This window comes from Lepidochelys kempii, chromosome 14, assembly GCF_965140265.1.
Source record: "Lepidochelys kempii isolate rLepKem1 chromosome 14, rLepKem1.hap2, whole genome shotgun sequence".
In the NCBI taxonomy this organism is placed as follows: Eukaryota; Metazoa; Chordata; order Testudines; family Cheloniidae; genus Lepidochelys; species Lepidochelys kempii.
Genome location: NC_133269.1, coordinates 39691622 through 39712723, shown reverse-complemented (window position 1 = coordinate 39712723; position 21102 = coordinate 39691622). Strand labels below are relative to the sequence as shown.

Here is a 21102-nt window from a genome sequence, read left to right as displayed (position 1 = left end):
TCCAGCTTCTCTGCTGCTCAAACCTCTGGACTATGCACTTATCCCAAGGGGAGTGTTCCAACCAGGGAACAGAGGTCCTTCTAATGATTTGGAAGTAACCAGAAACTTGACTTAAGCCAGCAGTTTATTCCATCACTGCTATAAGCCTGAATCAAGAGTTTTGTGATTATTGTATGTATTTGAGTCCTTGGACCAATTTTAACTCTTACCTTTCTTTTTATTAATAAACCTTTACATTTTAGATACTAAAGGATTAGCAACCGCATGATTTCTGAGTAAGATCTGATTTGTCTATTGACCTGGGTGTGTAGCTGATCCTTTGGGATCAGGAGAACCTTTAATTGGGGACACATGTTTAAATAACCACTCATCCCGCTGCCCCAGGAAGCAGTGTCCCCCTCCACACACATGCACCTGGGCTGTAGGGGGAGGAGGATAAAGAGGTGCGGGGAGAGTGGAGTGGGGGCAGGAGGCAGGTGCTGGGGATGCAGGGGACAGGCTGGGATGGGGGCAGGGGTGCATTGAAGGGAAGATAGGGGCATCCGGGGGATTGTGAGGCTGAGGGGAGCGAGGCTGGAATGGGGGAAGATGTGAGTGGGTGGCACTGCAAGGGAAAGGGGGGATGTGGGGAGGCAGGAGAGGGGAGTTGCCAAGGCAGCTTCTCCACCCCATCCGACACAAGGCTGGGGAGGAACGGAGAGAAGCTCTTTTCCTCCTGGAACTGGTCAAACCACGTTTGGGAGTGATCGGGGGACTAACCCCACAGGGTGCAGAGGCTAAGAGGCAAAAACCCAACCTATCCCCCCTCCCGCCCACACACACACGGCTCTCAGTGTGTTATTGTCAGACACACCCATGCTGGTGAGGTCTGTGTCTGATAAGTTGTGGAGTCTGCCCACGGCCCTGCTCTGATTTCCCTGCAGGACTCGGATCTCAGCCACACCAGAGTCAGACCGGAGTCACTGCTGGCTCTGGCAGGGGGGACCACGGATGGGCCAATGGGATCAGCCTCTGCCCGCCTGTCCCTGGGAGATGCTGGGGGAGTCCAGGGCAGCTCATTCTCACGTGATGCCACCAGAGGGCTCCTGCTGCTGCTAAGGGAAAAGGGTTTACACTGCAGTGGGGGGCAATCCCCACAAATGGCCCCTTTGGTTCTTCTCTTTTTCTAGCATTTGGCTCTGAGTTCCTGTTACTGGGAGGGTCTAAAGAGCCTGGAGGGAATCTGGGGGTGACATGGACTGAAGCCCCTTCTGTAACCTCGCCCATCGCCCCTGTCGCCCTGACAGGCTGAGGAATCATGTCCATGTTTTGCTCCAGATCATCCTGCCTTCCAGGAGACAGGGAAGGGAAGTGGCTGTAATGGAGCCAGCTCAGGTAGGGGATTTTCAGGGAGCTGCTGGGCGGGGGGGAGGGAGAGGCAGGGAGGAGACAGGGTGTGAGAAACCTGCTGAGTTTCTGAGTAGGCCCATTGGTGGCAGGGGAGGGGAGAGGGGACATTCCCCCATTTCTCATACAGGATATAAACCCCCTCGGCAGGGCTGGGAACATTTTCAAGACTCCCAGTGCTGGAGCCTGACCTTACTGGCCAGAGGCTGCTGTGAAATACGAAGGGAAGCTGTCAGGATTCCTGTCCCGTCCCCAGCTCAAAGCTCTGCTTCCCGTCTCCTCCTGTGGCTGGCAAGTGTGTGGGAAATGAGAAGACCCTGCTCTGCTCCCTGTGCAGGGGCGGACAAGGAGCTCTCACCTTCTCCACCCCCTGAAGCCTCCTGGCTGCTCTGAGCAGGGTGAGGGTGGGATTCTGCTACTCTGACCCTCCCACAGCTTTACAGTTTTTTTTCCTTTCCCGTGACTAGTGGGATTGTATCTGGGGCAGCAAGTGCTGAGTGAGGGACTCTTGGCGTTTCAGATGCCGGTGACCTTCGAGGAGGTGGCTATTTATTTCACCCAGGGGCAGGGGGCTCTGCTGGACCCCGCATAGGGAGCCCTTTACAGGAACGTCATGCAGGAGAACTACGAGACGGTGACCTCGCTGGGTAAGGGATTCCTGTCCCCTCAGTTATTAGAAGCCTTGGGACCTGCGTATCTGAATGTGGTCCGGTTCTTTCCCGGTCAGTTAGATCAGAGCCAAATGGGTTCCATAATGCACAGCTGCCATGTGAGAAATACTTGCATCTCCTTGCCCTCTCCAGTGAGACAAGGTTGTCAAAACCCAATGGACAAGCTAAACCATCCCCACCCCTCCAGCATTTAAGGGGCATAAATCCAGCATTGTCCTGTCTTGTTTCTTGGCTGCACATACAATCACTGTTCACTTCCCTTCTTGAGACTAGCTCCATGCATGGGGAGGGCTCTGGGCTCTGCAGGTTTAGGAAGAAGCAGGGTCTTAAGTGCAGACCTGTGTGTGAGTCAGCAAGGCCCCCAGAGCGCACAGATCCTGGGAACGCCTAGTGAGGGTGTAATAATAATTCAACTCACCTCCCCAGACAACTTCATCTGTGGAACGGGGCTCAGTGATAATTTCCCAATCCTCTTGGATTCCACGTTCCTCCAGCAGAGCACAGGGACAGGTTCCCCTCACGGAATGTCCTTAGTAACAAATCCTCCACCAATGCTCCATGCACCCTGATCTGGTCTGATTTCGCCTTCTGCACAGGATTTCCCATTCCCAAACCTGAGCTGATCGCCCAGCTGGAATGAGGGGAAGAGCCGTGGGTGCCCGATCTCCAGGCCTGGAAGGAAGGAAGGCTTCTGAGATGCACCCACACAGGTGAGGACTGACACAGAAACCATGTGGAGAAATAAGAAAAAAGTTGAGAATCCCAAAATGAGGTGTGAGTAATGCCCCCAGTTCTTTCTCATCTCAGCCAGGACAGGGCTGTAGTCAGCAGTTATCGCTCAGGGCATTCCACCCAGCCTCTTAGCTGCAGGAGTTTGCTTCCTAGCTTTCCTGCCTTGTCAGTGTTTGGGTGGGATGTGGAAGCAGAATCCAATTGCTCAGTCTTTGTGTTAGGTTTTCCCTCGGTGCTATTCCTGTTCCTCCCCAGCACAATGACTCCTGTCTGAATTGTGTCTCTCCCAGCAGGTGCTGAGAACAAGTACCGGAATCATCATCAGGAAGTTCCTGGAGAAGTGCAACCACAGGGGACCTTTTTGGGAGGAGCTGAAGGGAATTTTTCCCATTCCTGGGAGCAGGGAGAAGCCTGGGGATATTGGCAGAGGTCAGAGAGGCTTCTGGGAAACCACCCCAGGAACAAAGTGGATGAATCTACTAATGGTGGGGGAGGAGCCAAAGATCCCAGAGCGCAGCAGACAAATCCCAAGGAAGAGACACCCTGGCACTGTCTGCAGTGTGGGAAAGGATTCATTGTGAGATCACAGCTTGTGACACGTCGGACAATCCATACTGGAGAGACACCCCTTCAATGCTTGGACCATGGCAAAAGCTTCAATAAGCTCTCAGATCTTAATAACCATGGGAGAAACCACTATGGAGAGAAACCCTCTCAATACCTCAAATGCGGGAAATGTTTCATTTGGAAGTCACAACTAATTAGACATCAGTTAAGCCACAGAGGAGAAAGACCCCGTAAGTCAGGGGTCTCAAACACGCGGGGTTATTTTCTATGGCCTGCCAGCTCCCCGTGGACCCCCCCCCCCGCCTATCTGCCCTGCCCCCGCACCGCTCCAGGAAGTTGCCCGGACCTGAGGGAGGGAGAGCACAGGGATCCAGTTACCTCCCCCGAAGCTCCCATTGGCCGCGGTTAGTGTTTTGTCTGGACCTGTGTGTTTTCATTGAAGTGTTTGGGGGATAAGAGTTGAGAGAACAAGACTGTGGCCTAATCCGACCCCTTTGTGGGGGGGATGACCCACTAATTATTGAGTTTGTCCAGCAAAGTGAACAGACTGAGCAGTCCAAGATGCAGATTCCCGGGGTGCAAGGCTGGGAGTAGAAAACTGGCTGATGTTGCTGTGTCCTTTAGTAACTTCATAAGTGTCTGGCTAGTCACACTCAGTACAGTGCAGTCAGGAGTGAGTTTGGATGCTAGTGGCTGTGTGTGAGCAGAGCACGGAGGGGTTTGTTGTTCACACAGGGAAGCAGCAGGGTGGATTTGATTTCATCATGGTGTTCTACATAAAAGTGCATTCTTGTTGGTTGTAATAACCTTAATACATATTCTTCACAACTCAGAGCTAAATGTAGGTTTCATTTTTAGAAGGTACACACAATACATTTTTAAACAGTGATTTATTTTGAAAACTTTTCAGATGAGTTTTACAGTTATATCAGACAATGAATGTTTGGTTATTTCATTTCATTTATTTTCATTTGGTTATATCATTGTTTGCTTATTTCATTCGTGTCATGCTGTATTAGGAGGAGAACATCACCAGACAGACATTTAAATTGTTTTATTTAAATAAAAAAACAACAACGTTAAGTATTCTGGATTTTTTTCTTTAACAGCAAAGATATAATATTTTAACAGAAAAGCATATGTCCATCACATCTCACATTTATCTCCAGACATCTTCTCCTTGTCCAGATCTATTCCGCCTCCAACAGTCTTCTATTCATTCAACTTTTTGAAACTTTGCACTTTTGGAGAGAGGTAAGGGATTGACTCTGTGTACACAAATTTGCAGAGGGACAATAGAGGTGAGGTCTGTTATTTCTCACCTCTATATATTAATTTATTTTAAAACATTTTTGCTGTTAACAAGCATGTTACCTCTGGAAACACAAAGCCACAGTCTGAAAACTGGAAAACTAAGCATCTCTGACTGGATCTTCGAGACTAAGCACTGGGTAGATGGATAGATTAGCCTAAATAATCTATACAGAAGCCTATGGAACCCTGTAAAATTGGGTCCTTAATGAATGAACTATAGGAGCTCATGTACAAAACTTTTCTTAAACATTACATGAATATATTGTCTCATACTATAGAATTAGAATCTATAATCCCTATTCCCTGATGAGATACATTATAGCTCAAAGATATCTTAATTAAAACTATCTTTAGATAAGTGTTTTCCTCAAAAAGCATTTTATCAAAAAAATCCAATTTAAATTAAAAAACTGATATATTTGATTTTTATTCACCCTGGGAAGCAGAATGAAAGATGCCCTGGGATGGAGAATTAAGCAGTTCAACAATCCAGATTGTACCCTGGGGTATACCTCACACCCCCTGACTTCTGGGACCCAGCATGGCACCATTGAGCTTTCATCACCCTGATCTTGAAAGACAAGCTAAGCAGGGCAAACCAGAGAAGGGGAGCCAGCCGACATCCTCAATTCCACCGACTTTGATTTTGGCTAAATCCTGAACTTCCCCAGGCATGTGAAACATGAGGTTCTGCTGCCAGCCTTCCCCACATGCATCTGTTTCCTTCCCAATGGTCAGGGGTGAAAGTAACTTAAAGGACTTAGCGGTATGCCAGAATCCTGAGCAGGGGGCGGGGCCTCAACTGGAATTGGCGGGGTCTTTAAATCCCTGGGCCCTTTAAATTGAGATTTAAAGGGCCCAGGACTCCGGCTGCTGCAGTAGCAGGGACTGGGAGCCCCAGGCTCTTTAAATCATGGCAGGAGCAGTAGCTGCAGCAGTGGCCTGGAGCCCTGGGGCTCCGGCATCAATGTAAAGGGCCCAGGGCTCCGCTGCAGTAGCGGTGGCCAGAGCCCCTGGCCCTTTAAATCAATGCCCGAGCCCCACTGCCAGAGCCCTGGATTTCAGGCAGTGATTTAAAGGGCCCAGAGCTCCAGCCACTGCCAGGAGCCTCAAGCCCTTTAAACCGCTGGCCCAGGGAAGCTGCCCCGTGCCGGTGCGGCCAGTGTACCAGCTCTTGCCAGTATGCCAGACCAGCCTGGCTTATTTTCACCTCTGCCAGTGGGCTAAACTATTATGCCACCCCCAAGTTCTGCTCTCTCTCCTTTTGCCTTCTCTCTCTCTCCCCTACAAATCTGGCCCAGCCAGCTGAGACACCCAGATGTTTTTCACCAGTGCCAGTAGCCTGTGACCAGAGGGGCGGGTTAGAGCAAGGCCTTAGCCAGCCCAGTGCAGAGAGAAGTTTGTCACAGACGGGCTGATCAGGTTTTATCCTACAGGGAGGCTGCAAGCAAGGCTGAACGGTGACAGGAGAAGTTTCTACAGAGGACTGGGAGAAGCTGCAGGAGCCCGGGGAGATGGGTCCCCAGGGGGCAGGGTCTGGGGCAGGAGGCTGCAGCGCGGTGGGTTGATCGCTAGGACCCAGGAGCGGCTGGGGGGCGGCTCTGGGGGGAGGATCGCGGGGCTCAGGCCCGGCCCAGGAAGTGACTCGCAGCCGTTGCGGGGACTCTGGCTCCCGGCGAGATCCCCGCGCCCCGGCGGCTGGTGCTGGGAGCCCGGAGCCCGGGCTGCAGCCGCGAGAGGGGAACCTCCAGCCGGGCCCTGCCCGCTGCTCCCCGGGAGCCTCTCCCAGGGCAGAGCCCCCAGCTCGGCCAGGGCCCCTTCCCGGCCCGGCCCCTGCCCCGGGGGGCCCCGCTCGGGGGGAAGGTAAGAGAGACCCGCCCCCCCCGTCACCCCCGGGCTGCAGGGGGCGGGTTTGGCCCCGGGCTGCTCCCCGCGGAGCCGGCTGCGATTCCCTGCCCCGGGCCCGGGAAAGCTGCCGCCAGCTCCCGGTGTGTGCGGGGCGGGGGGAGCCAGCCCGGCTCACGTTGGGGGTTGGGACAGCGACATCTAGGGGGGTTGAGGGGGAAGAACCGGGGCACAGGCCCCGCCAGGCAGGCTGGAGGGGGAAACCCAGGAATAATGAGGGGCAGAGGGGATAAAAGTTCCCCCAGATGGGCTGAGCCAGCTGCAGTGGTTGCAAAAATGTGTGTGTGGGGGGAGGGGGGGCCACTGGGGCTTTTCCTCTCCCCTTTCCTAGGATTTTAGTGCCCATTTCCCAGGGCCGTGTCCTTAAAGGCCTTGTACATTGTGGTGCCCGGACAGGGCTGCTCTCCCCCTGCATAAGATGTGACTGAGGTGCTAGAGGGGACTTGATCCAGTGAAATATTTACAGACACCCCCACACAGATCTCACGGTCACACCTGCTTTGAGTGTTTAAAAGAATCCCGGTCTCAGTTCCTGTGTCTGTGTCAAGCCGCCCAGCGCTTCATCCATGTGTCCTCGCCCCTGTCCCTGTCCCTCTGAGTTTGACTCCCCTTGGAATCCAGTCTGGGCAGTTTCACTCCTTTACATTAGTTCCTTCTGAAAATATTCTTTGTATTACTCTGAGCTCTTCATCCTACACTTCATTAGCATTGTGCGGAGGGACATCATTCTGCCATGGTATTCCTATTTTAATGGCATATAATCTTGGGAAATATTAATAGTTGTTCTCACATCTCACTGTGATACTGTAACAGTTCCTGTTTCTATTGCAATGTTCGCAAAAAGAAAAGGAGGACTTGTGGCACCTTAGAGACTAACCAATTTATTTGAGCATAAGCTTTCGCTGACTGATTTCATGGGCTGGTCTGTAAACTCTTTCACTTGCCTTTGCTTTAGCCAATTGTTACTTTTTCTCTCTATCCAGCACCCTAGTGCTTTATCCCATGTCCCATTTATGTACAGAATTTGGTTCCCAAATATTCACTAACGGCCAGAAGTTTCAAGGTTCAAGGCTCCTAGATACTTTGTAATATTCCACTAGTGGCCGAAATCCTTTCAAAAATATGCCCCTAAGGGCCTTAGAGTGTCTCCTATACAGGGCTTCTCAAAAGGAACTTTCTGTTTTTTGTTTTTTTTTTTACTAAGCATAGATATGCAACCCCAAGATAGATTGACAACCCCAAGAATTCAAACCCTGTGAGTTATGAACCCAACAGTCTAGAACTGAAAGAAAGAAAGAAAGAAAGAAAGAAAGAAAGAAAGAGGCTTTTCTTTTATTACCTTTCTGTGTTTGAGCCTTTGGGGTGTACTAGCTACATAGGTTTACTGCTTCCAAAGGGTCCATACATCTAGAATGGTTGTCCAACCCTGTAACATTCAGTGCCATTTTACACTTCTGGGAACATGTGATTCCCCTCCCCCACTTGCAATTGAAAATTGATTTTAAAACCTTATTTCTGTAAGTAACCCTCCATCCTGCACACTCTGAAGTGCCCACTTTACTTTCCTGAGTTCATTTATTGCGTGCATTCATGTGGATTTTTCAACCACATCGTTTATACTTCTAATGGCCTACGTTTTACCATTTTTGTTGTGATCCATTTCAGGGATGTTCTTCGTTTTGACACGTGTACTGGTTTGTACGGCCAAAGTTGAAGAATTTTTAAAATGAATTATTCTATGTGTCCTTTGCCTTGGTCAGGCCGGGGGACACAGTGTGCTGACCTGACCCTTTCCTTTATGTTTTCGCAGTGGGCTAGCTAATGCAGGGGAGGTACCCCATGGGAATAACACCCATTTGCTTCTAGACACAGACTGTGCTGCTGACTCTGATGTTAAATGACCCGTTATTGTTCATGGGCTGAAAACTCTGATGCTGATTGTGTCTCTCCTGCTTCTGCTCCTGTGCCAGGTGCTGCCTCTGAATGTCTACGTCCATTTGTGGGGGTGTCACGGAAAACAAATTAAATCTTTTAAAAGTAAAAGAATTAGCAGAGTCTCCCTTAGCCCCCCTAACCAATTTCTCTTATTCCCTTCCCTTTACTTCTTCAGGGCTTGTCTGCGTGGTCTGATGTTAAAGGTGTGAAGTTAATCCACATGAATTCCAGAGCTTTAAATCCCTATATGGACGCTCTCATTCAGAAGTCAGGTGGCCTTAATTTTGACTTTGGCAGTCAGGACAGCCACAGACCAGTGCCGGAGACCTTCCCCCCCAACACTATAAATGATGAGGTCTTTGATCACTTCTTGAACATTTTTTAAGTACTCTATAGTCCAGGTGTAACCCACATGCAATTTTGCAAGTCCAAAGAGAAGCAGTTGGGCGCTCATCTCATCTTCCCTGAATGTTCCCTTGTGTAGAAACGCCATTAGGATATTTCCCAAGTATCAGCTTTGGTCTGACAGAATTTCAGTACATGGGTTGAGGTGGAAATGTAAGGTGATCTCGCTCCTCTTCTCTCTTCTGCAAAGGACAGGACACCCTTCATGAGCAGGAGGGCGAAGGCCGGATAGTGTCACGGTAGGTCCTGCTGTGCGCACAGAGGGTGTTGGCCTGGCTGCTCGGTGATCCCCTTTGTAAGGAACACAGACCAAATGGCGGCACTCTTGTTCCATGGGAGTGAACTATAAAGACTCCTTTGATCTCTTGCCCTGGTGAGAGTGTGCCCTGAGGGAGACACACTGCACCAGAGTCTTGCCTGGCTTCATTCAGAGCCGTTCTAGAGCATGGAGACTGTGACTGTCCTAAATACCTATCTCCCCTCCAAGCTCTGATTGCCTCAGCTCTCAGGTGAGTAAAGAGGGAGCGGCCGTGCCAGGTGCCATGTCCCCAATGAAAACATCCGATGCAGCTTTGGAAACAAATTCAGAACATGTCTGATAACTGCCCCACCCTACTTCTGGATGCTTTGGAGCAAGATCAGCCCTACGCTCTGCACCTGTGCTGAGACAAGACATGACAATTTGTAAAGTGAGCTTAATATATTTTTGTTACAACTGCCAGACTGTGCCTCACACCTTTGTGAGCATCACACTCACAGACACAGATATGACCATCCTCACAGGGGCAGCTCATCCATATAGGTGAAATAGGTGGTCGCCTAGGGTGCCAAGTTAAATGGGGCGCCAAATTCGAGGAAAAAAATAAAATTTAAAAAAAAAATGAAACCCCCCCCCAAAAAGATGGAAAAAAATACAAATAAAATAATGAAGATGTCATTAGTTCAATTCCCGTTCGTGTACGGACGGAATATGACTGATAATTCATTTCTCTAAATTTTTGAGAATAAAATATTTGACATATTAATATATTTACTGCAAAAATAAAGAATATTTTAGTTAATTTTTTTCCAATTTGCGATATAGGGTCAGGATGACCCACTCCGCAATCTTGATAAGCAATAACTCAGCCACAATGAAACACTTCCGCCAGCCGCAAGAGCTGCAATGCTAGTGACAGCTAACTGGAATATACATGAAGGTCACATAGCCAGAAATTCATGTAGAGCGGTGATATCGCAAGTTGATACATGTCAAACGGTCATTTTAACACGTTGCAGGTAGATGGCTAAGAATTGAGCAAATACTGTGGAAATTTGTGTTTCTTGGTGCCAAAGAATAAAGAATAACGTCTTTCAGCATTATAAATCCAAAATGTGAGTATCTTTAAGCATTATTAAACGTTAGAACTTTTCTTTGTTTTAACTGGTTCACATGTAATAAGGTCTACAAAAGAAAAGTAACAACGGTAATGCTTAATAGACTACGAAAGTGATGACATCACGCTCCAAGCGGGTAACCGTGAGGAAGGGGATTACTTTCCAAACAATCAGTGTCGGGTTATAACGTCGAAAAAGGTCATTTTGTTTCCATGTAAACGCTGTAACTAGCTGTTTTAATAGGTGAGTGAGTGTATGTTACTAATCATTGAACCTTTAAGCAGTGAAAAGACGCGTTGGGATGGCTGCAATGTGGTTTAAATCGCCAGCCATGTGGTGGATGTGTCAGCCATCCTTAACGCTATCATGCTTGCAGTGGGGAGCACAGTACATAACAATATTCAAATGCCCCATGGCAGAAAGAGGAAAAAGAAAACCCTCAGGAGTTGAGTATTGGAAACGAAAGGCTGAGAAGGAAAAGGACCAAGCGAAATAGCAGGGATCCTTCCAGAAATATTATCTCTTTAATCCAAATAAAGATGGAAGTAGTTCACAGCATCCAGCTGAAGGTCTTTTACTTGGAGAGGAGGTTAGTTCACATCCATGAAAAGCATGAAAGCAGTTTGGAACATCAAGATGAAGGTATATTACTTCGAGATGAGGGTAGCTCACAGCATCAGACTGATACAGAAGTGGAGAAAATTTATTCACCTTCAGAGAGACATGTAGAAATTGAAGTAAATGAAGTAGAAGAAAGAAAGGATGAGGAAGTTACAAACAAGTTACAATTTGGGGAGCCAGTTTCATTGCCCACATGTGATGACAGGGTGTGGCAAATTCTCGTGGAACATGGACCCGAACAAGTTCATGAATTTCCCTTCCCTAAGGATGGAAATAAAAAAAAAAAATTCTCTGCTCAGCATTACAAGAGGAAACTCATTCATGGGGAAGAAATTCATCGAAAGTGGTTACAATATTTAGTGTCGAAGGACTCTGTGTTTTTCTTTTGCTGCAAGTTGTTTAGAAATCAAGCAATTGGTATACCACTTACTGAAAATGGTTCGAAGGACTGGGAAAACATATCTTCAATTCTCTCTTCACATGAAAGAAGTACAGAACATTTGGAATGTTTTCAAAATTGGAAAGAACTTGAATTACGATTGAAAAAAGGAAAAACTGTCGATGAAGAAAATTTATGTGTGATCAAGGAAAAAGAAGAATATTGGCAACAAATATTAGAGCGTCTCATTGCTTTAGTGAGATTTCTCAGTGGGCAAAATTTAGCATTCTGCGGCCACGGTAGAAATGAAAAATTATAACTCCAGGTAATGGAAACTTTTTAAAATGTGTTGAATACCTAGCTTTGTTTGATCCAGTCATGAAGGAGCATCTACGTAAAATAACTGATCATGAAACACAGGTTCATTACTTAGGAAAAAATATGCAGAATGAACTGATTCAAGTCCTAGCAAATGCCATTAAAAAGAAAATTATAGAAGCTGCCCATTCTGCAAAATACTTTGCAATAATACTGGACTGTACACCCGATGTGAGTCATATTGAACAAATGACGATAATCATTCGTTTTGTGGATACGGAAAAGTCTGCAGATGAAGATAATGTTGAAGTGCTCATAAAGGAACATTTTTGTGGTTTCGTACCACTGAAGGAGATGACTGGAGCATTTATGACTGAAACGATTCTTGAAACAATGTCATTATCTGTTGAAAACTTACGTGGCCAAGGCTATGGTAATGGGAGTAATGTGAAGGGTAAAGACAATGGTGTACAAAGGAGAATGATGGAAATCAGTCCTAGGGCCTTTTTCATTCCTTGCAATGCGCATTCTCTGAATTTGGTTGTCAATGATGCTGCTAGATGCTATTTGGAGGCAAGGAGTTTCTTGGACCTGGTGCAACGTGTTTATGTGTTTTTTCTCAGGCTCAACATGCCGTTGGGAGATTCTGATTTGCCATGTGAATTCTCTAACTGTGAAACCACTTAGTCAGATCAGATGGGAGAGTTGCATTGATGCTTTGAAGACTCTTCGCTATGAACTTGGAAACATTTACGATGCCCTAATTGAAATTTCTGATGATACTACCTTTACTGGATCATCTGCAAAACGTTCAGATGCAGAAGCTCTTGCAAATGGCCTTTCCAAGTTCAAATTTATGACTTCACTTATTTTGTTGTATAATATCCTTTTCGAGATTAACCTCAGTAGTAAGCAGCTTCAGGAAAAGAACCTGAACATACATTCTGCTATCAAAAACTGCAGAAAACTAAAAATATTCTGGAGGAATTCAGAAGTGATGAAGGATTCGAAAGAACACTGGTAGATTCTCTCGAGCTTGCTGAAGAAATAGACTTTCCGACAGAATTTGAGGCAGAGCCCGTTCGTATTCGGCAAAAGAAACAGCAGTTTTCATATGAAGGACGAGACACACCCATTCAGAACCCAAAGCAAAGGTTCAAAGTGAATTTCTACTTCACAGTCCTTGATACTGCTATTGACTTGGTTGACGAAAGATTTCAACAGATGCAGCAGCTAGAGTCAGTATTTGGCTTTCTGTATGATATCCACAGCTTGCAAAAGAAAACAGAAAAACAGATAAGAGAATTTTCCATAAAACTGGAGTTGGCATTGACTCATGAAAATTCAAAAGACATTGATGCTACAGATTTGTGTAGTCAGCTTCAGGCTTTTCAAGACAACTTAAGAAACATTACACTCCTTTAGAAGTACTGAACTTTGTTTGTGAAAATAAACTCTCAGGCAGTTTTCCAAACACTTTAATAGCTCTATGCATTATTTTAAGTTTGCCAGTTTCCATAGCTAGTGGGGAACCTAGCTTCTCAAAGTTAAAATTGATCAAAACATATCTGCTTTCAACAATGCAAGAGAGACTTGTTGGACTTTCAACAATGTCTACAGAGCGTGAAATAGCTAGAAAACTGGATCTAAGGGTATGTCTACCCGCCAGATTGGCGGGTAGTGATCTATCGGGGGTCGATTTATCACGTCTAGTCTTGATGCGATAAATTGATCCCCGATTGCTCTTGGAAGTGGAGTCGACGGGGGAGCAGTGGCCGTCGACCCAACGCCATGAAGATGCCGTGGTAAGTCGATCGAGGTATTCATGTAGCTGAAGTTGTGTACCTTACATCGCCCCCCCCCCCCCCCCAGTTTAGACCAAGGCTAAAAGAACTAGTGTCTGAATTTTCAAAACTTAAAAGCAAGAAAAGTCATGTTTTAAGAGCACAGAGTGTTTCTTATTTAGAGTGTTTTGTAAATACTGGTTAAAGTTCATTGAAGAGTTTTCTTACTTCTTTCTATATTGGATGTGGTGGTAATGGCAGTTAAAGCAGGATAGTGTAATGGATGATCTCGGATTTCTAATAATAAATAATTATAATTAACATTTTTAATACATTTTTATTTGAAATCAGACTGAAATATCATCTAGCTGTCATGTACAAATCTATTCTGAAAATGTTGAGTCTCTATTTTATCTGATCTCAGAAACATTGGTTGGATAGAAGGACAGACGGACAAACCGAATAATTAAGCCTCTGTTTAAAAGAAAACGCTTAAAAAACGTTAAAAGGAAAAAAGGGGCAAAATGTTTACCAAAGGCCCAGTTTACCAAAAACCTCAGCCTAGATCTGCCGTGGGCATTTGCGGGTGGGGGTGCTGATTGCATGGTTTGCCTAGGGCATCAGTTGCTGGCAGCTAGTCTAGGGCTGCCCCTACATCCTCATGTACAACAGGGGTAAAAGACAATGATGTCTGTCTAAGTTACATTTCCCTGGCAGAGCCTAGTTACAAGGGAAATGTCCATGGGCAACCCCCTCCCTTCCCGCACACACACTGCTCCCAGCTTCCGTTGGATTTTTTTTAAAAAGGGACAAACTCATGATCTTTGGGGCTCTGATTCTTGAGTGTTCAGGGCTATGCTAGGCCTTGGCCTGATTTCCAGGCAGGTTTTAGATCTCAGCCACACTGGAATCAGACCAGAGTCACTGCTGGCTCTGGCAGGGGGTGAGTGCGGATGGGCCAATGGGATCAGCCTCTGCCTGGTTCTCCCCAGGGGCTGCCGGGGGAGTCCAGGGCAGCTCATTCTTCAGGTGTTGCCACCAGAGGGCTCTGGCTATTGCTAAGGGAGAGGGGTTTACACTGCAATGAGGGCCAATCCCTCAAAATGGCCCCTTTGATTCTGCTCTTTTTCTAGTATTTGGCTCAGAGGTGCTGCTACTGGGAGGGTCTGAAGAGCCTGGGGGGAATCGGGGTGTGACACGGACCGAAGCCCCTTGTGTAACCTCCCCATCGCCCTTCTTACCCCAACAGGCTTAGGAATCACATCCACATTTCGCTCCAGATCGTCCCGTCTTCCAGGGGACAGGAAAGGGAAATGGCTGTGATGGAGCCAGCTCAGGTAGGGGATTTTCAGGGAGCTGCTGGGCGGGGGAAGGGAGAGGCGGGAAGGAGACAGGGTATGAGAAACCTGCTGATTTTCTGAGTAGGCCCATTGTTGGTGGGGAGGGAGGGACCTTCGCCCATTTCAAAAACGGGACACAACCCCCCTGCACAGGGCTGGAGCCTGAACCAGCTAGCCAGAGGCTGCTGTGAAATACGAAGGGAAGCTCTTGGGATTCCTGTCCCCGGCTCAGAGCTCTGCTTCCGATATCAGACTGTGTCTGTCAGGGATGCCCTACTCCATGTGCTGCGGGGGACAGGGAGCTCTCACCTTCTCCCACCCTCTGAAGCCTCCTGGCTGCTTTGAGCAGGGTGGGGGTGGGATTCTGCTACTCTGGCCCTCCCACAGCTTCACTTTTTTTTTCTTCGTTTCCCATGACTAGCGGGATTGTGGCTGGGGCAGCAGGCGCTGAGTGCGGGACTCTTGTTGTTTCAGATGCCGGTGACCTTCGAAGACGTGGCCATTTATTTCACCCAGGGGCAGGGGGCTCTGCTGGACCCCGCTCAGAGAGCCCTCTACAGTGATATCATGCAGGAGAACTACGAGATAGTGACCTCGCTGGGTAAGGGATTCCCATCCCCTTGGTTATTAGAAGCCATTGAGTTTGTATGTATGAATCTCGTCAGGTTCTTCCCTCATCAGTTAGATCAGAGGGGAATGTTTTGCATAATGAACAGTTGCTCTGTGCGAGAGACTTGCATCTCCTTGCCCTCTCCAGTGAGACACCTCCCCAGACATCTGCCTCTTCCAAGGGGGCTCAGCGACCATGTTTCTGTCCTCTTGGGTTCCATGTTCCCCAGCAGAGCACAGGGACAGGTTCCGCTCACAGAATGTCCTTCATGACAGACGCGCTCTCAATCCTCCACGCACCCTGATCTGGTCTGATTTTCCTTCCCCCCCGCATAGGATTCTCCCTTCCCAAACCTGAGCTCATCTCCCGCCTGGAACGAGGGGAAGAGCCGTGGGTCCCGGATCTCCAGGCCTGCGAGGAAAGAGAGAGCCTGAGAGGGGCCCGCACAGGTGAGGACTGACACTGAAATCATCTGGGGAATGAAGAAAAAGTTGAGAATCGTAAAAATGTGGTGTGAGTAAGCACCCTCAGTTCTTCCTCATCTCGCCCAGGGCAGCGCTGTAGTCAGCAGATATTGCTCACGGCTTTCCACCTGTCCTGTTAGCTGCAGGAGTTTCCATTCTGTCTCTCCTTCCCTGTGAGTGTTTGTGTGGGATGTGGAGGCAAAATCCAATTGCTCAGTATTCGCAACTGTAGTGTGTCGCGTTTTCCCTCGGTGCTATTCTTCTTTCTCCCCAGCACAATGACTCCTGTCTGAATTGTCTCTCTTTCCTGGCAGGTGATGAGAGAGTGGGTGAAAACAAGGAGGAGAATGATCATGAGGAAGTTCCCGGGGAAGTGGAACCACAGGGGACCTCTGTGCAAAGAGCTGAAGGGAATTTTTCCCAGTGCTGGGAACAGGGAGAAGCCTGGGGAAATTGGCACAGGTCAGAGATGCTTCAGGGAAACCACCCAAGGAAGAAAGTGGATGAATCTATTAAATGTGGGGAAGGAGACAATAATCCCACAACCCAGCAGACAAATTCCAAGGAAGACAAACCCTATGAATGCCTCGGTTATGGGAAAGGATTTATTCTGAGATCACATCAGACAATCCATATTGGAGAGAAACCACTTCAATGCGTGGACTGTGGGGAAAGCTTCAATACTCGCTCAGCCCTGAATAACCATGGGAGAAGCCACAGAAGAGAGAAACCCTCTCAATGCCTCGAGTGCGGGAAATGTTTCATTTGGAAGTCAGAACTAATTAGACATCAGCTAAGCCACACAGGAGAGAGACCCCATAAGTGCTTGGACTGTGGGAAAAGTTTCAAACAGAGGTCAGACCTTTTTAATCATCAGGCAATCCACACAGGAGAGAGACCCCATAAGTGCTTCAACTGTGGGAAAAGTTTCAGTCGGAGGTCAGTCCTTGTTAATCATCAGAGAATCCACACAGGGGAGAGACCCCATAAGTGTGTGAACTGTGGGAAAAATTTCATACAGAGGTCAGACCTTATTCAACATCAGAGAATCCACACAGGAGAGAGACCTCACAAGTGCTTGGACTGTGGGAAAAGTTTCAGTCGGAGGTCAGCTCTTTTGAAACATCATGCATTCCACACAGGAGAGAGACCGCATAAGTGTTTAGTCTGTGGAAAAAGTTTCATATGGAGGTCAGACCTTGTTAAACATCAGGCATTCCACACAGGAGAGAGACGCCATAAATGTTTAGACTGTGGGAAAAAATTCATACGGAGGTCAGACCTTGTTAAACATCAGAGAATCCACACAGGAGAGAGACCCCATAAGTGTGAGGACTGTGGAAAATGTTTCATACAGAGGTCAGACCTTCTTAAACATCAGAGAATCCACACAGGAGAGAGACCCCACAAGTGTTTTGTCTGTGGGAAAGGTTTCATATGGAGGTCACACTTTGTTAAACATCAGAGAATCCACACAGGAGAGAGACCTCACAAGTGCTTAGACTGTGGGAAATGTTTCATACAGAGCTCAAACCTTGTTAGACATCAGGCAATCCACACTGGAGAGAGACCCCACAAGTGCTTGGACTGTGGGGAAATTTCACACATAGATCACACCTCATTAAACATGAGAGTATTCACACAGGATCTAAAGTTCTCTGACACAGGGACAGAAAGTGTTAAGGAAATTGCACGTCATTGACCTAGATTCAACCTTTAGAGACATATTAGAAAAGTGTGTCCTCGTTAGATAAACTAGAGCTTCGAAAGGTAAACGTGTATTGTTAAAGACATGGAAGAAAATGGTAACTGTAGTAGTCGTTGTTTAGCTATATCTTGTTAGAGGTTAACAATGGAAATACGGTTCCTGTCTAGGGCTATATTCTGTTAATTCAGAGATCAAAAGGAATTATAAAGGTTTAGTTGGTTGGTTGTAATAATGTCATTGTTTGTCTATGAACTGCTTTATGGAGCATCACCTTATGTTAAGCCATGTAATTAATTACCAGTGATGTTTAGGAAATAGAAGGTTACTTCAAAAGCCTCTTGTTCAGCCAAGGACTGTGTGCTGTTGAGACGCTGCAAAAATGATCCTTTCTTACCTGATCTGCCTAAGCTTTATTTTGGGGGGGAGTGTGAATCATAAGACTGAGATCTCCAGTCCCCTCTGGACTGCCCTGACATTGAAATTTGGACATTGGACTAGGACTGGATTAAATGATTCTGTAAAGGACTTTTTGCAATTCTAAAGCATCAGTTGTACAGTGAAACTGACCTAAGGACTCTATGCGTGTCTGAGGGTATGTCTACACTACGAAATTAGGTCGATTTTATAGAAATCGATTTTTAGAAACCGATTTTATACAATCGATTTTGTATGTCCACACGAAGCGCATTAAGTCGGTGGAGTGTTTCCTCACTACCGTGGCTAGCATCGACTTACAGAGCGGTGCACTGTGGGTAGCTATCCCACAGTTCCCGCAGTCTCTGCTGCCCATTGGAATTCTGGGTTAAGCTCCCAGTGCCTGATGGGGCAAAAACATTGTCACGGGTTTTGGGTATGTGTCGTCAGGCCCCCCTCCCTCCCTCAAAGCAACAGCAGAGAATCGTTTTGCGCCTTTTTTCCTGGGTTACCCGTGCAGACGCCATACCACAGCAAGCATGGAGCCCGCTCAGCTCACCGTATGTCACCACACAGCAGCAGCTCCTTGCCTTCGTGGCAGATGGTGTAGTAGGACTGATAGCTGTCATAGGTCTCCTGGGTGCTCCTGGCAGACCTCGGTGAGGTAGATCAGGGACGCCTGGACAGACATGGCTATTCTCCTCTTAGAGCACCGAATGGGAGCCAGAGACTCCAGGTCATTCTCTTCTTTAAGTTTTGTCTCATGGAGATTCAGTCCTGCCTGGAATATCATGCGAGCTGGAGGCTTCTGCCTCAGGCTGCTCTCCCAGCCTGCAGCACTGTGCGGTCGCACTTACCCTTTGCTCCCATGGCTCATGAAGCCTGGACAGTAGTAAGGAGCAGGCCAACTACAGGCTGAGCAAGTGGTGGAATGTGCCTTTGGACGTTTAAAAGCTCGCTGGTGCTCTTTGCTGACTAGGTCAGACTTCAGTGCAACCAACAGTCCCATTATTATTGCTGCTTGCTGTGTGCGTCATAATATCTGTGAGAGTAAGGAGGAGACGTTTATGGTGGGGTGGGAGGTTGAGGCAAATTGCCTGGTGTCTGATTTTGAGCAGCCAGACACCAGGGCGATTAGAAGAGCGCAGCAAGGCGCGCTGTGCATCAGAGAGGCTTTGAAAACCAGTTTCATGACTGGGCAGGCTATGGTGTGACAGTTGTGTGTGGTTCTCCTTGATGCAAACCCGCCCACTTTGTTGATTTTAATTCACTGTAAGCCAACCACCCTCCCCCCCGTGAAATAAAGTAACTATTGTTTTGAAACCAGGCATTCTTTCTTTATTAATTAATAAAAAATGAGATAACGGACAAGGTAGCCCAGGTGGGGTTGGGGAGGAGGGAAGGCCACAGTGCTTACTGCAGCCACACTAAAAATCAAACTGTTTGAATGACAGCCTTCTGTTGCTTGGGCCGTCCTCTGGAGTGGAGTGGCTGGGTGCCTGGACCCTCCCCCACCGCATTCTTGGGCATCAGGGTGAGGACGCTATGGAACATGGGGAGGAGGATAGGCGATTATACAGTGGATGCAGCGGGGGTCTGTGCTCTTGTTGACTTTCCTGCAGCTCCAACAGACGCTTCACCATCTCCGTTTGCTCCCCCATTAGCCTCAGCATCGCATCCTGCCTCCGCTCTTCACGCTCACTTAATTCTTTCCTGGCCTGTGCCACTCAATGCCTCCATGCATTAAGCTGTGCCCTATCCATGCGGGAGGACTGCATGAGCTCAGAAAACATGTAATCACGAGCGCGTTTTTTTCGCCTTTTAATCTGCGATAACCCCAGGGACGGAGACGATAGGGGGAGCCGAGAAACATTCTACGCTTTACGATTCTGGGGGGACTGCATGGTCACCTGTGCTGCTGAGTTGGCCACGCTGACCAAACAGGACATGAAATTCCAAAGTTCCCAGGGCTTTTCCTGTGTACCTGGCTAGTGCATCGGAGTGCAAAGTGCTCTCCAGATCAGTCACAACGGAGCACTCTGGGATAGCTCCCGGAGGCCAATACCATAGATTTGCGTCCGCACTACCCCAAATTTGACCCAGCAAGGTCGATTTTAGCGCTACTCCCCTCGTCGGGGAGGAGTACATAAATTGATTTTAAGAGCCGTTTAGGTCCACGGAATGGGGTTGGCTGTGTGGATGCAGTCATTTTTAAATCGACCTAACGTGGCTAAATTTGACCTAACCCCATAGCGTAGACGAGGTTGGTCTTTTAACCAACATGCTCTCTCTTTTCTTCTTTTAATAAATCTTAGTTGAGTTAATAAGACTTGGCTGTAAGCGTGTATTTGGGTAAGAACTGAAGTATTTCTTAACTTGGTGCGTAATGTATTGGCTCCTTTGGGATTGGAACTTTTTAATATTATTAATAAGATTTTCAGTAATCCACATCATATTTCACTGGGCTGTCTGGGAGGGAGCCGAAGGCTGGGCTGCTTCAAGGGACCTGTGCTTTAGCCTCTGTGTAGCCCAGTAAGGTTTTGTAGAAGCTGTTTTGTTGCTGGCTTGGGGAATCAAAGTATTGGAATAGCCACCAGTTTTGAGGAGTGTCGGCCCCATTCTTTACAGTTTGCCCTAATGGAGCAATCTTGTTCAGTAAGTTCACACTTACTTCTTGTTCAGGCAATCACTTAGAGAAACAAGTTTGTTTACATTTATGGAAGATAATGCTGCCCTCTTCTTTTTACAATGTCACATGAAAGTGAGAACAGATGTTTACAACATGGTGAGCTGCAGGAGATCCCCCACCTCCAGAGGACTGGGGAGCTCTTGGGGATTGCTTCTCCTAGGCTGGGGAGCTGTGGGGGTTACCCTGCTGCCTGCAAGGGCTAGGGAGCACCAGGGTCCCCCACATCCTGGGGGACTGGAGAGCTCTGGGGCTCCCCCAAACTGGCAGCGACTGGGGAGCTGTGGGGGATGCCCCATCTGCTGGGGCTGGGGATCTGTTGGAATTCTTCCCAGGCTGGGGAGCTGCTGGGATTACCCTGACACCTGTGGTGGCTAGCGAGCTCCATGGGTCCCTCTCATCCATGGGCCCTGGGGAGCTCTGGGAGATCCTGTGAAGATGGGGGAGCTGCAGAATGCCCCTGTCTGCGATGGCTGGGGAGCCACA

At 47.8% G+C, this 21102-nt stretch overlaps 1 protein-coding gene across 6 annotated transcripts; it reads left to right on the top strand.

Moving 5' to 3' along the window:
• The first annotated feature begins 6453 nt into the window (after window positions 1-6453).
• Window positions 6454-19253, top strand: LOC140898043 (uncharacterized). Of its 6 annotated transcripts, XM_073311465.1 has the most exons (8): window positions 6518-6533; window positions 8386-8865; window positions 9106-9604; window positions 10194-10289; window positions 14644-14731; window positions 15209-15335; window positions 15680-15793; window positions 16123-19253. In XM_073311465.1, coding segments are annotated over exons 4-8 (1719 nt in total). In that variant the 5' UTR covers window positions 6518-6533; window positions 8386-8865; window positions 9106-9604; window positions 10194-10287; the 3' UTR covers window positions 17511-19253. The 6 variants fall into 6 exon arrangements, with proteins under 6 accessions (XP_073167570.1, XP_073167568.1, XP_073167566.1 ...); XM_073311464.1 differs by having other exon boundaries at window positions 9106-10289; XM_073311468.1 differs by having other exon boundaries at window positions 9106-10289; window positions 12234-14731.
• The last annotated feature ends 1849 nt before the right edge of the window (window positions 19254-21102 follow it).

What these genes read in the sequence shown, in the direction of transcription:
- LOC140898043 (XM_073311467.1), top strand. An exon ending in CTGTGATGGAGCCAGCTCAG is followed by an intron (nt 14,732 to 15,208) that starts GTAGGGGATTTT and finishes TTGTTGTTTCAG; the next exon opens with ATGCCGGTGACCTTCGAAGA. An exon ending in CGAGATAGTGACCTCGCTGG is followed by an intron (nt 15,336 to 15,679) that starts GTAAGGGATTCC and finishes CCCCCCGCATAG; the next exon opens with GATTCTCCCTTCCCAAACCT.